This window comes from Papio anubis, chromosome 2 (genome assembly GCF_008728515.1).
Source record: "Papio anubis isolate 15944 chromosome 2, Panubis1.0, whole genome shotgun sequence".
NCBI classification, from domain to species: domain Eukaryota; kingdom Metazoa; phylum Chordata; class Mammalia; order Primates; family Cercopithecidae; genus Papio; species Papio anubis.
The window spans coordinates 188,826,818-188,839,998 of NC_044977.1; the positions used below are offsets into that span (position 1 = coordinate 188,826,818).

At 46.1% G+C, this 13,181-nt stretch overlaps 1 protein-coding gene across 1 annotated transcript in view; it reads right to left on the bottom strand.

Annotated features, from left to right (window-relative positions):
• The window catches only part of MB21D2 (Mab-21 domain containing 2), a 118,364-nt gene extending 105,735 nt beyond the window's left edge, over positions 1-12,629 (bottom strand). Inside the window, exon 1 of the mRNA XM_017956071.3 lies at positions 11,983-12,629. Within this exon, the coding sequence (XP_017811560.1) occupies positions 11,983-12,193 (211 nt within the window). The 5' untranslated portion in view covers positions 12,194-12,629. The remainder of the gene's footprint in view (positions 1-11,982) is intronic.
• Between the last annotated feature and the right edge of the window lie 552 nt (positions 12,630-13,181).

The following is a 13,181-nucleotide window of genomic DNA, read 5'->3' on the forward strand; positions in this document are numbered from 1 at the left end:
GGAAGCAGCCTGAAACAGTGCTCACGGTTGAATGCCCATCAGGCACAGGCAGACTTGCAGTCTGCTGGCTTAGTTCTTCCTCCTGAGCCTTACCCAGTGCCTTTCTCCACACCAGAAATCATCCCCTTTCCATTCCTTGTGACAGGGTGGGATGGGGTAGAAAAGGTTTTGTTTTGTGTTTAAATTATTGCCAGCTTGGGCAACGTGGCGAGACCCTGTCTCTGCAAAATATTTAAAAATTAGTCAGGCGTGACCGGGCGCAGTGGCTCACGCCTGTAATCCCAGCACTTTGGGAGGCCGAGGTGGGTGGATCACGAGGCCAGGAGTTCAAGACCAGCCTGACCAACATGGTGAAACCCCGTCTATACTAAAAATACAATAATTAGCCAGGGGTGGTGGCGGGCGCCTGTAATGACAGTTACTCGGGAGGCGGAGGCAGGAGAATTGCTTGAACCTGGGAGGTGGAGGTTACAGTGAGCTGAGATCATGACATTGCACTTCAGCCTGGGTGACAGAACAAGCCCTGTCTCAAAAAAAGAAAGAAAAGAAAAGGAGAAAAGAAAAGGGAAAAGAAAAGAAAAGATTAGCCAGGCGTGGAGGTGTGTGCCTCCAGTGCCGGCCACTCAGGAGACTGAGGTGGGAAAATTGCTTTAGCCCAGGAGGTTGAGGCTGCAGTGAGCTGAGATCGCGCCACTGCACTCCAGCCTGGGTGACAGGGCAAGCCCTGTCTCAAAAAGAAGAAAAAGGAAAGAAAAGGAAACGAAAAGAAAAAAAAAATTATTGTAATATGAAGAATGAGGTGAGTTTCAAAGGATTTGAGTTTGATCCCACCTCCACCATTTAGTGACCTTGAATGAGTTACTTAAGTTCTCTTGCTTATCATTTCTTCCTGTGTTAAAATAGATACAATAATAATACCTCCTAGGGTTGCTGTGAGAAATAAATCAAATCAGATTATACATATGAAAGTATTTTGTAAATTGGGGAGGACTAGATAAAAATAGAGGCCTATCAGCATCATCCCATGAAAACTGCAGTTTGAACCATAAATCATCAAATGTAGAAGTCACTGTTTCTGGCCTAGGACTATCAAAGGTAAAATCTGAGAATCACAAGGCTACAGAGGGCCTTCTGAGGACTTGTAATCCAACTTTTCTACATTCCTCCTATCCACCCCCGCCAACCCTGAATGCTATTAACAGGAGTCTAGCAAAAGTGTGGTCCCACCTGGAAAACCTTACCCACAGGAAGCTCACTACATGCCAAGGCAGGCAGTCCCACCCCATCAGAGGACTTGTCTGAACACAGACCATTCCTCCTTATGGAGACCAAATTAAACTTGCTAAAATTTAAGCCATCTTGAAAGCTCCTTTCAAGTTTACCCCTCACCTCAGGGCCTTTACACCTGCTGTCTGTCTACCTGGAATACACTTCCAGCCAGTCTTCAGATGGCTGCTGCTGCTGCTTCCACTTCAAACGTCTCTGCTTCAGGGAAGCCTTCTCAACCATTCTTCACTCTATCCTACCCAATTGCCCACCATCATCATATTCTTTGCTTCTTGTTTTTTTACAGTACACACCCCTGTTTACTTGCATGCTTCATTTTGTTAAATCCTCCAGAGAAAAGAAGATCTATGGAGGTAGTGGTCTTGGTTCTCATTCATTACTCTGTGTACTTACACAGTAATTGCACCAATAATTACACTAGCACGTGGCAGGCATGCCAGCATATGCTGAATGAATTTATGAATGAATGAATGCTTAACACTATTCTACACACATTGTAGATATTCAAATAGTAGTTGGAAGAGACAAAAGTCTAAACAAGACTTATACCAACTCCCACTACTGACTTAACTCACAAGTCTTCTTGCGTTAAGGAAAAAATATAAAATATAAACAAATTGAACAGTTCCCATGCCAGCTTTATTCATAGCAGCACTGTCCCTAGTTATCTCTTTATCTTGTGTAGAGTGAATTCATGAAAAGGCACTTAAGTGGATGAAAAACAGACAGCTGTTTCCTGGAAACAGGGCCTCATAGAAGGGCATAATTATGAACAGTTCTTAAAAGAGATTACTCAGCGGGCAAGTACTTACCCAGGTCTATTGTAAACACTGTCACAAGCCCTAAGGACGAGTTGGGCAAGGCCTAAAAATCAGACCTGGGGAATGAATATGTCTATAGGGCTTGTATTTACTCATTCCAGTCTCAGTTAGACTGACCCCCTATATACCCTTGACTCAGGTGGAGAGCGGAGAGGTCCAAAGGGGAATGAAACCTATTATCCTTCCCTTGTCTGCAACTATGGAATCAACCCCCGCAACCCAAGAAAGATGGCGAAGGGTAGAAAAGTCTACAAGCTCTTTCCAGCTGATATACTGACTGTGGCAGAAGACACTGCGGCTGGTTGGAGTCTTGATCTACAACTGATTCTGTGACCTCGAACTCAGTCACATCAGCTCCCGGAGTGTCAGTACTCCCATCTAGAAATGGGGATTAACAGTTCCTCTACAACCTTTCTCAAAGGCCTCACCTAAGGATGATACCGTACCAGATGTGAATATTTATTGTAATCTATAAAGCACTGTGCAAAGGTAAATTGCGATTGATGGCAAATAACAGTAGTTTATAATAATAAAGGATTCCTACAACTTGCATTCCAGATGAACCATCCAAACACTTGGGAGGATGACTGATAAGCACGTCAAATGCCATAATGAGAAAGATAACGTGTGCCCACTGTGCATTCTGGAAAGCCCTGAGTGTGGGCATGCCAGAGGTCCAGAAGTGCCCTAACATGCCTGTGAGGAAACACTGGGGTCCACAAGGAAGGGAACATTCCTATGAGTCATGAGTTGCCGTTTGCTGTTCCCAGTCAACAAGCTACAGCAATCACTACGGACATTTCTTATATTGCCCTAGGATAGGTCTTAAGAAATGTAGAAAAACTTGCCCTGCACCCCTCTACCACATAAGGAGATAAGATCAAGATTTTCTTGATTCCAGAAAACATGATATAGCATTGCTCAATGGATTTTTAAAAATCTTAAAGAGACAAGGTTAGAAAGTGCTAATTTCTCAGAGACTGCAATAAAAAGCTTCACTGGGAAGAGCTCTTTTAAAGAGTGACTCAAGTCACATCACACTTAGTGAGCAACTACTAGGTGCATGACCCCCCGGGTGCTGTAAAGATATGTAAGCCAGGGATTCTTTCCAGCATGGGAAAAAATAGGCTAAGGGCCATAAAAGGGACCAGGCATTAGGCGGAAACACAGGAAAGGTAAATTTTCTTCTTCTCGAAGAGATATAGGAAGGCTTCTGAGTCAAGTGGCATCTGAGCTGGGAGAGAAAAATAAAGCATAGATAAGGTGTCAGAAGGCCATCTGTAGAAGCTGAGACATTTAATTGTTTCTGTGACGTGGATCCTCTCGACAGACTGTAGAAGCCTATAGATTCCTGCGGAGAATAGCATATTTACATGAATATTATAACATCACACAAGATTTCCAAGAAAATCAGTATTAAAATACAAAATGCATTTTAAAGTAAATTTGTGATAGAGTACCATATGTGATTATTAGTGCCTTAAATAATAAAATCTAGCAGCAAGCATAATATCCACCATAATTTCAAAGCAGCAGTAAACATGTTTTGAGATATCTGCAACAACTGTGATGTGAAATAAAGATGCCTGGGATTTCTATTGGCAACAAAAACGTGTGTACCACTAATAACACTATGGTTTCCCACCTTGAAAGAAAATGCTATAAAGTTAGAGGTTAATACAAATAAAGATGTCCTTTCTCCCCACTCAAGTTCACAGGCTCCATGTCGTTTCCATGGACCCAGGTGAGGGAACTCTGACAGAGAAAAACGGCTCGGCCAGGCGCGGTGGCTCACGCCTATAATCCCAGCACTTTCGGAGGCCGAGATAGGCGGATCATGAGGTCAGGAGATGGAGACCATCCTGGCTAACAGGGTGAAACCCCGACTCTACTAAAAACACAAAAACAAAATTAGCCAGGAGCGGGGGCGGCTCCTGTAGTCCCAGCTACTCGGGAGGCTGAGGCAGGAGAATGGCGTGAACCCGGGAGGCGGAGCTTGCAGTGAACCGAGATCGCGCCACCGCACTCCAGCCTGGGCGACAGAGCGAGACTCCGCCTCAAAAAAACAAACAAACAAACAAACAAACAAAAACACACAAAAAAAAATACAAAAAATTAGCTAGACATGGTGGCACGCAGCGTAATCCCAGCTATTCCAGACGCTGAGGCAGGAGAATCACTGGAAGCCAGGAGAGGGTGGTTGCAGCGAGCTGAGATTGAGATCGGCCACTGCACTTCAAGCCTGAGCGACAGAACAAGACTGTCGAGAGAGAGAGAGACAGAGAGAGAGAGAGAGAGAGAGAAAGAGAGAGAGAGAGAGAGAGAAGAGACAGAAAGACAGAGAGAGAGAGAGAAAGATCTGGCTGTGCTCTCCTGTGGTCCCAGGTACTTGAGGTGCTGAGGCAGGAGGACCGCTTGAGTCCAAGAGGTCGAGGCTACAGTGAGCCGTGATGGTGCCATTGCACTCTGGCCTGGGCAACAGAGTGAGACCTGTCATTCATACATTTATACACAAATAACAGAAAGTGCTCTAAGTTCTAGAAATGCATCTTCTTTGGAACAAAAAGAGACGAATGAAAGAAGCTAGGAAAACATCATTCATTCTACAGGTTTCAACTTATAGCTCCTCTTTTAAAATGCAGTAGATGACAGCATATTGATAAATTTACTATTTATAAAAGGGCATGGATCCCATACCATCCCTGTTATGTAAATGTACGCATATGTCTGGGTATAAGCATATGTATAACATAGATGTTTAGAAAAAAATATGCATCAAAATGTTAATAGTGATTGAAGTTTAGGAGTGATTTTACTTTTTCCTTTATATTTTCTATCATTGGAAAATGGGCAAAATTAGGCCCAACATAGGTCAGGAGACTTAGGGTAAAACACATACCACATAGTATAAAACAGAGCTGGTACAATAACTCAGAAATTCCCTTTTCTCATATTTTATATAAAAGCTTTCAGATTCAGAATTGAATGCACCTGAACACATGAAGTACATATAATTATTAACCCCAACTTATATATTTAGAAACTGAGGCTTAAAGTCTGAGTGACTTGCCCAACGTCACACAGCAAATACTAATAAATGCAGATTCAGAGGTAAAATCTGAGTCTCCTGGCCCTCCTGAGCGCAGGATATTGTCCTTGTTAAAAACCAGGGCTTTGTATTCATCCTGACCCTGGTTAAGTCCCACCTATGCCACTCACTTGCTGGTAAACTTAGAGGAATTCCTGTATTTTTCTAATTCTAGGCTTCACCACAGTTTTTTTTTTCCACCTCAAAGTGTAACGGTGATGATTAAATGATACAATAATGTAAAGTCCTATGAAAACCTGTGACAGAGTAAACACCCTTGTCTCACTCACTAGGCCGCTTTGTCTGTGTCCCAGGTGGAAGAACTGTTATTACTTTCCAGGAGCAGACAGACATTATCTGCTCATTAGGCTCAGTAGCTTGGTTCTACTCTCAAAAGTCAACTGGAATCACGCTCATTGTGCCTAGAACAGAGAATGCAGAACATCAGGCCTAACACAGGACAGGATGTCGAAATGCTGAGCAGCTCATCTGGGGATCTCCAGGGATTTGGACTCAATAGGTCTGAATGGGACCAGAGATTGTGAATTGTTAGAATCTAATATTTCTGTGAATTTAAAAGGGGCTCAGCCTAACTGCGAGCAATGCATTATCCAATGGGTGGCATGACAAGGAATGACAGGAAGATCCAGGACTGTCAACAGTTCTAGGCCTTTTCTCTCACGGATGAAAGGCAGCCACTGCCCAGAACCACGGAAGGGGAATTGAAACCAATCCAAACTAGCACAGAAATCAATGTTTAGAGGGATCCCCTGCCCGGGATACATAATGTTCTCAGAGATAGAACAAGCTTCTGAGATTATCCTGTCCACTCTACAGATGTAGCACGTAAGCGGACACAACTCTCGCGGACTTCCCAGGCACTTGGAGGCCCATGAAACACCAATGCATGATAAATTCCCACGGTAAATCCTGCTGGGGGAATTCATGAGGGGAAAAGCAGCAATCAAACACTGGAAAGGTAGGGCTTCAAAATTACTCACTCTGGCGATGTGGAAAGTGCCTAAAACTATGGTAGGTCCAGGAGCACCACACCGTGGTTTACATCTTTGAAGTGGCCACATGGCACTTACTGGCCTGGGAGGAGAAACAGCCAGCAAAATATCCTGCTAGAGTTGGTGGGCAAAGGAAACAGGGGAAGGGTCCCTAAAGGCCCTTATGAATTTCTCAAATTTTTGCTCACCATTTTATCCTCAGAACCCTGCATGCTGATTGGCAAACACTATTACATTCATTATTTGTCAGATGCGTGAAAAAAAACAGAGGGAGAGAAAGAGGTACAGACAGGAAGACAAAAAGAAATTATCTCAGGTGGGACATGGTGGCTCACACCTGTAATCCCAGCACTTTGGGAGGCCAAGGCAGGTGGATCACTTGAGGTCAGGAGTTCAAGACCAGCCTGGCCAACATGGTGAAACCCCATGTCTACTAAAAGTACAAAAGTTAGCCAGGCATAGTGGTGGGCACCTATAATCCCAGCTACTCGGGAGGCTGAGCAGGAGAATCGACTGAACCCAAGAGGCAGAGGTTGCAGTGAGCCGAGATCGTGCCACTGCACTCCAGCCTGGGCAACAAGGGCGAAACTCTATCTCAAAACAAAAGAAATTATCTTTGCTCCTCCAGGCTAGGCAGGCTACTGAGTGTAGTATGTCTCACCCAAAAGTGATGGAAACCAATTGCTACTACAGTAAAAGGAACATGAGCCTCTGAGTTAGGAATAACTGGATTCAATCTCAAACTCTGAATTATCTTGGCCTAAGTTCTTGACTTCTTTCTTTGAGCCTCACCATTTCATCTTTAAAAGGGGATAATAACACCTATTTCACTTCCAAAATAGTCATGATACTTACACTTACACAGTTGTGGAAAAAAGATTACATGAGCTAATGGATTTAGGCAAAGTAGCTAGCACCACGGTCAGCACATAGTACAAGCCAATATCCTCCTGGGCTACCCTAATTGTACTCCAAAGTTCTTTCAGATGTCAGCTGCAGAAATAATTCCAATTTAAGCAATGGATTTTCTAAGAAAGTACATTTTTATCCCAGAACTCTGGGAGGTCGAAGGAGGCGGATCGCTTGAACTCAGGGGTGTGAGACCAGCCTGAGCAACACAGCAAACCAAAAATACAAAAAAAGTAGCTGGGCACGGTGGCTCACGCCTGTGATCCCAGCACTTTGGGAGGCTGAGACGGGCAGATCACCTGAGGTCAGGAGTTCGAGACCAGCCTGACCAACATGGAGAAATCCCGTCTCCACTAAAAAATACAACATTAACCAGGTGTGGTGGTGCATGCCTGTAATCCCAGCTACTTGGGAGGCTGAGGCAAGAGAATCGCTTGAACCCCAGGGGCGGAGGTTGCAGTGAGCTGAGAGTATACCACAGCACTCCAGCCTGGGCAACAAGAGACTCCGTCTCCAAAAAAAAAAAAAAAAAAAAAAAAATTAGCCAGTTGTCCTAGCTACTTGGGAGGCTGAAATGGGAGGATCACTTGAGCCTGGAAAGTAGAAATTGCAGTGAACTGAGATTGCACCACTGCACTCCAGCCTGGGTGACAGAACGAGACCCTGCCTCAGATAAATAATCAAATAAATAAATAAACATTTCTTTAAATAATAAACTCATGTATGTATTTTTAGTTAGTAAAGTAATTTCACATTCTGACATAACAGTTCTGAAATACAATGCATTACTGTTATCCATGTTTAATAAATGAAAAAACTGGCCAGGCATAGTGGCTCATGCCTGTAATCGCAGCACTTTGGGAGGCCGAGCCAGGAGGATCACTTGAGGCCAGGATTTTGAGACCAGCCTGGGCAACACAGTGAGACTCCATCTATACAAAAATTAAAAAAAATAAAAAATTAGCTGGGCATGGTGGTACACACCTCCAGTCCTAGCCACTAGGGAGGTTGAGGCAGGAAGATCGTTTACGCCTAGGAATTTGAGGCTGCAGTGAGCCATGATCATACTATTGCACTCCAGGCTGGGAAGTGGAGCAAGATCCTGTCTCACAAAAGAGAGAGAGAATATTAAAACCACACAGCCAACAAGAGGCAGACTGGGAATGGAACTATAGATTTTAACATTTTATTATAATTACTATGATTTTCTCAATCAAAAATTCAAATAGGAGATCTTATTATAGAATACTTGAACTCAGACTGTTCCAGAAATCTACTTACATTATGCTAAAACGTATAGCTAAAATCAGAAACAAAATCCTGAAAGAAGTGATTTTTTAAACAAAGCCTCTCCTCTGGATTTTATGCATCTATTGTTAATAGTCTCAAGTAAGAGAAGAGGAACACGTCTTAGAGTAAGGCTGATCTGAGTTTTAGTAGCATCTCTACCATTTATTAGCTACGTGACCCTGGATATCCAGTTTCTTAACCCCACTAGATTTCAGTATCTTCATCTATGTAATGGGAAAGCAATACCTCCTGAAAAGTCTATGTGAGGGTCCTGGCCCTGAGAAGACAATTAGTAAATGATTAACTACCGTAAAAATCATGCCATGGTACCGACCACTTGGTCTGTAGGTTAGGTGACGGCTTGTCTCTTTCCTGCCTTCTCCAGCATTTGCATACCCCCTGTTCTGCATCTGTTCAATGGGGACACAAACCAGTCTCCATCCAGCCTCACCAGGGAATGAAGATAACAAAAGAGCTGGCGGAGACATTATGCAAATACCAAATATTATTAAAACATTAATGAACTCTGGCAATTTCCCTGAATTTTGATAAATGGTGTTTATTATGCACTGCCAGCCTCTCGCACAGTCTGGGCTCTCAAATATTAACTAGCTAATAACACCAGTCATTCTCCTAAAAGACCAAGGTATAGAGGAATAAGAAGTGAATCTAGACAATGGCAGCTAACACCTGCTTCCAAAAAAAATCAGAATCTCTACAAACAGAGAGCATCAGGACAGATCCCAGAGACCAGAGTGACCACCAGCAGGCTCAGATCAACCCCACAGCTTGTGCGGAACCCTGCTTTGATAAGACAGTGGAGTGTCTTGGTGTTGACAGGTCATTGATTACGACAGCTGTCTACCACCTCCTTGCTCTTCAGTGTAAAATTCCTCCAAACGAGACAAAATGAAAAGGATCTGTGAAGCTGGAGGGGCTTCAGACTTGGCTAACAATCTTACAGAAAGAGAGTAACATGCCTCACCCCTGCCAACTGCCTGAAACATGAGGCAGTATTTTTCTCAGCTCCACTAAAGAGGCTTGCACCCAATTCATGGTTGGCCACTTCATTCTGCGTGAGGGGATAATATTTGTAAGCTGCTAACAATCCTCAGGTGCAGCTCAGATACAGAACAAAGCCAAGAGGACTTGCCCCCCCACAACTCCCTGAAATGAGGGCCTGGTGCCACCCAAGTGACACCTTAACAAGCTAGGGGTCATTAAGAGACTTCATTTGCATATTCATTAAAGAACCAAGGCTGTGGCAAGTGAAACAAAGTGTACAAAAAAATGATTTTGTTCTTTAAGCCAAGCCAAAATCTGCTTTAGAAAAAGTAAATCCACATAGGAACCCTTGCTGCCGCCAAACCTCCACTTGTCTAGAGCAGCCAGCAACTCATTAAAGGAAAGCAAGGAACTCGCAAATGAATGCAGCACCACACACAGGCAAGCTCATTTCGCCATCTGCCTTCTAGTGTCCAGAGGGGCAAAAGGCTTAAATGACATTCTCCTGGCTTTTCTCTCCTGTAGGTGGAAATGCTAAATTCCCAGGGGGCAAGAAAGACTGCTTGCAAGGTCAACTGGGTAAAAAGGAATAGAAGCAAATCTAGTTTGCCTGTCAACACAATGCCACCCATGGCATTAAACACATGCAAAAATTAAGCACCCTAGAATAATTTACTTCTTTATATTTGGATAAAAGCTTTGCTGACTCAGTGTATCAGCTATGGAGTTAAGCACAGAAGTTCCTAATGAGCCAGGCACTTAAACTTACCCTCCCTACATTATCCCATTTCCTGACCTATGACACCTATGACTACCCTAACTGGTGGTGACCCAGTACCTTCTTCTAGTAAATGACCTACGCAAGTGACGTCAGAAATGATCTGGGGCTGTATTAACACAATGGCAGACTTCCATTATTTGTGCCACAGAGAAAAGCTATGATTGACTAAACAACTTAAATACCTGCCCTCAGCCTTCTGTGTGTGTCCCCACCTTCCCGACAATCACTATGTTGGCTTTTGGCTTTGTAAGCATTTTAGGCTTCCCTCTGGAAGCTCACTCCTACCAGGTTATGAATTTAAATATATATACATATATATATTTAATTCATCTATTCATCTAAATAGTTGAACGGTCGAATCTGTCAATAAAAAGAGTTTTTCAACCCCATACGCAACGTAGGATACACTTGGAGAGTGCGGCGCAAAAGGTAAAAACCATCCTAGAGTTTTAACATGTTTCATCCAACTTCCCAACGCGTGAACAACTACCAGCCGACACAGACACGTTCAGTCTGTATTACCCCCTCCTTGGGCAGTGAGGAAGAAGAAAACCTAGAAGGAAAAACGTATCCCAGGATAGAAGCAGCAACAGCTAACTGAAACCCAAGTAGACTGCAGGAGAAATAGAAAAGCCCTGTTTTCCTCTGTGGCCAAAAGACCTTTTCCAATCAAAAGTGGCTGATCTATTTGTAGAGAACACACAGAGACGAGCGTTAGAGCAGCACTACCCTGGAGTACCAGTTCTGCGGAATGTTGACCGCGGGCCACGCACCGCATGACAGCCACGGATCCACTGGCGGAGCCGCAAGCTACAACCCAGGCGCCTGGCAAACTCACACTACACCTCAGTAGCAATAATCCCAACGGCAGGACACCTGGGGAGGGTGGGCTCGGTCTCCCGGGCCTGGCTCAATTATGTTCCTTTACACAGCATTCAATCATGTTTCAGGAGCCGTAGGTGAGGGGCTGGAGGTGGGAGTGGGGGGCACATTTTCTAGCCCCCGACGTCTCCGGGGTTGGAAATTCTGGGCACCTCCGTCGGTCAGCGCTAAGACAATACACAAAGAGCAGGGAACCGGCGCTCCTCTGCGGCCAGAGCTCGGCGCCCGGTCACAGAAGAGCTGGGAATTAGGAATTCCGAGCTCAGCGAGAGCCCCGGAGAAGCACCGGAAATGCTTCGGAACGCTTTAAAGGGAAGTCAATTTGCAAATCAAAGTTGCAGGAACTCCGGACGCCCAGACTACTTCAGCGGGTTACTCGGGAACACCCAACAAGTTTGGCCACCGGGGGCTCGGCATGACAGCGCCGCGCCGCGAGACGAGAGAAGCAACTTGTCGCTCGGGCGCCAAGCCAGAGCCCTGAGCCGTCTCCGCTCCCCAGCTCGGGAGAGCACCCAAGAGCCGGCGTCGGGAAGGCGCAGGTCCCTGCCTCCGGCAGCCAAATCCCTCGAGTGAAGGCACCTCAGGGGCTCACCTGGACCGCACTCGCTCCCAGGGGCTTCCCCCAACAGTGCAAAGCTTCACCGCGAACGCCTCACCTGCCTGCCAGCCCCCGGTGGCGGAGAAATTAACAAAAGAGCAAGCGAACAGGGGGAAAGGGAGACACGGCGTAAAGTATAGTAAGGAGGGGAGGGCAGGCAGCTCGGCTTTCCGCGGAGAAAGAAGAGAGAGGCGGAACGGAGATGGCTTATACCCCAGGCACCGGCTCGGGAAGGAAACCGAGAAGGGGGAATAGGTTTTCTACTCCGCTTCCCACCACACACACACCTCCCCCTTTTTCCTCCTTACCCAACATGGAAAAGATGAAATCCTTGGCTGTGTGAATCTCCAGCGCTCTCTGGTCGTCGTATTCCCGCTGGTCGTGCTTCGTAAATTCTTGGATGAGTTTGTTCAATTCCTCCACCCGAGCTCCCGACCTGAAATCCAGCTCCGGGAACGCAGGCTTGTTGTTACAGCCCAGGGAGGCTGCCTTGCTGGCGGTGGGAGCCGCCATCTTCATGCAAAACGCGCCGAGTAGCAGCTCCGCGGCAGCGCAGCACCCACCCCCGCCCCCCACCCCGCCCCCCTGGGCCTCCTCCCCTCGCAGGCTCCCAGGCTTCGGCCCCGGCCCGTGGGCGGGTTGGCGGGCGGGCGTCTGGGCTGGCGGTCCCCAGCTCCGTGCGCTCTGGGCGTGCGAGCTTCGGGAGGAGCTGGACTGCAGCGAGGGTGCGTGTGTGGCCCCGACACCCTTTTCCCGGCCCCACGCCCGCCCCGATGCTGCGCGTCCCTGCCCTGCCCTGGCCCTCGCTGGCAGCAGCAGCAACAGCGGTCGTGGAGCCAACCGGAGCCTCCCCCCGAGCGAGGAAAGTGAAGTGGAAACAATGTGAAATTCACCAGCTCTGAAATCAACAAGCTGCCGGCTCCGGTGTTACGGAGCCAGCACCAGCGTCTCCATTTAAAGGGACAGCGCACCCAGTGGAAAGGAAAATAAATAAATGACAGAGGTCTGCGCGCATATGCCACTTGCCAATCCGTACTTGGGAAGACGCGCGAGGTGTGGATACATTCTTTCTCCACCTCCACGGCCGTCCCCCCATCCCCTTTCTGGGCAGGGTTCGTCAAGCGCTTTCAAGGAGAAAAAAGTCTTCCTCCGTTTGATTTTAAGGGCGGTGTCCTGGGGGAGGACATCTCTGTGCGCGTTTACCTCTCTATCCCAAAAACTCCAATACCTTTAAATAGTAAAGGAAACTGCCTTAAGGAATATGAAACCTGTCTTCTACTCTTTTCCTCTTGGATTGCCAAGATGATAGGATTGAGCGTATCAAAAAAGAGAGTCCACATCTAACCCAGTATTGGCACTCCCACTAACCCCTAGAATGTCCCTACCTTTGCCCAAGGTAATGAATGACCTGAATAACAGTTTATCTTAACATATAATGAGTTAATGAGATTCAACCTACTCTAGTATAAAGACAGGGAAACTAAAGTGTGGGTGTGGGAGAGGGGAA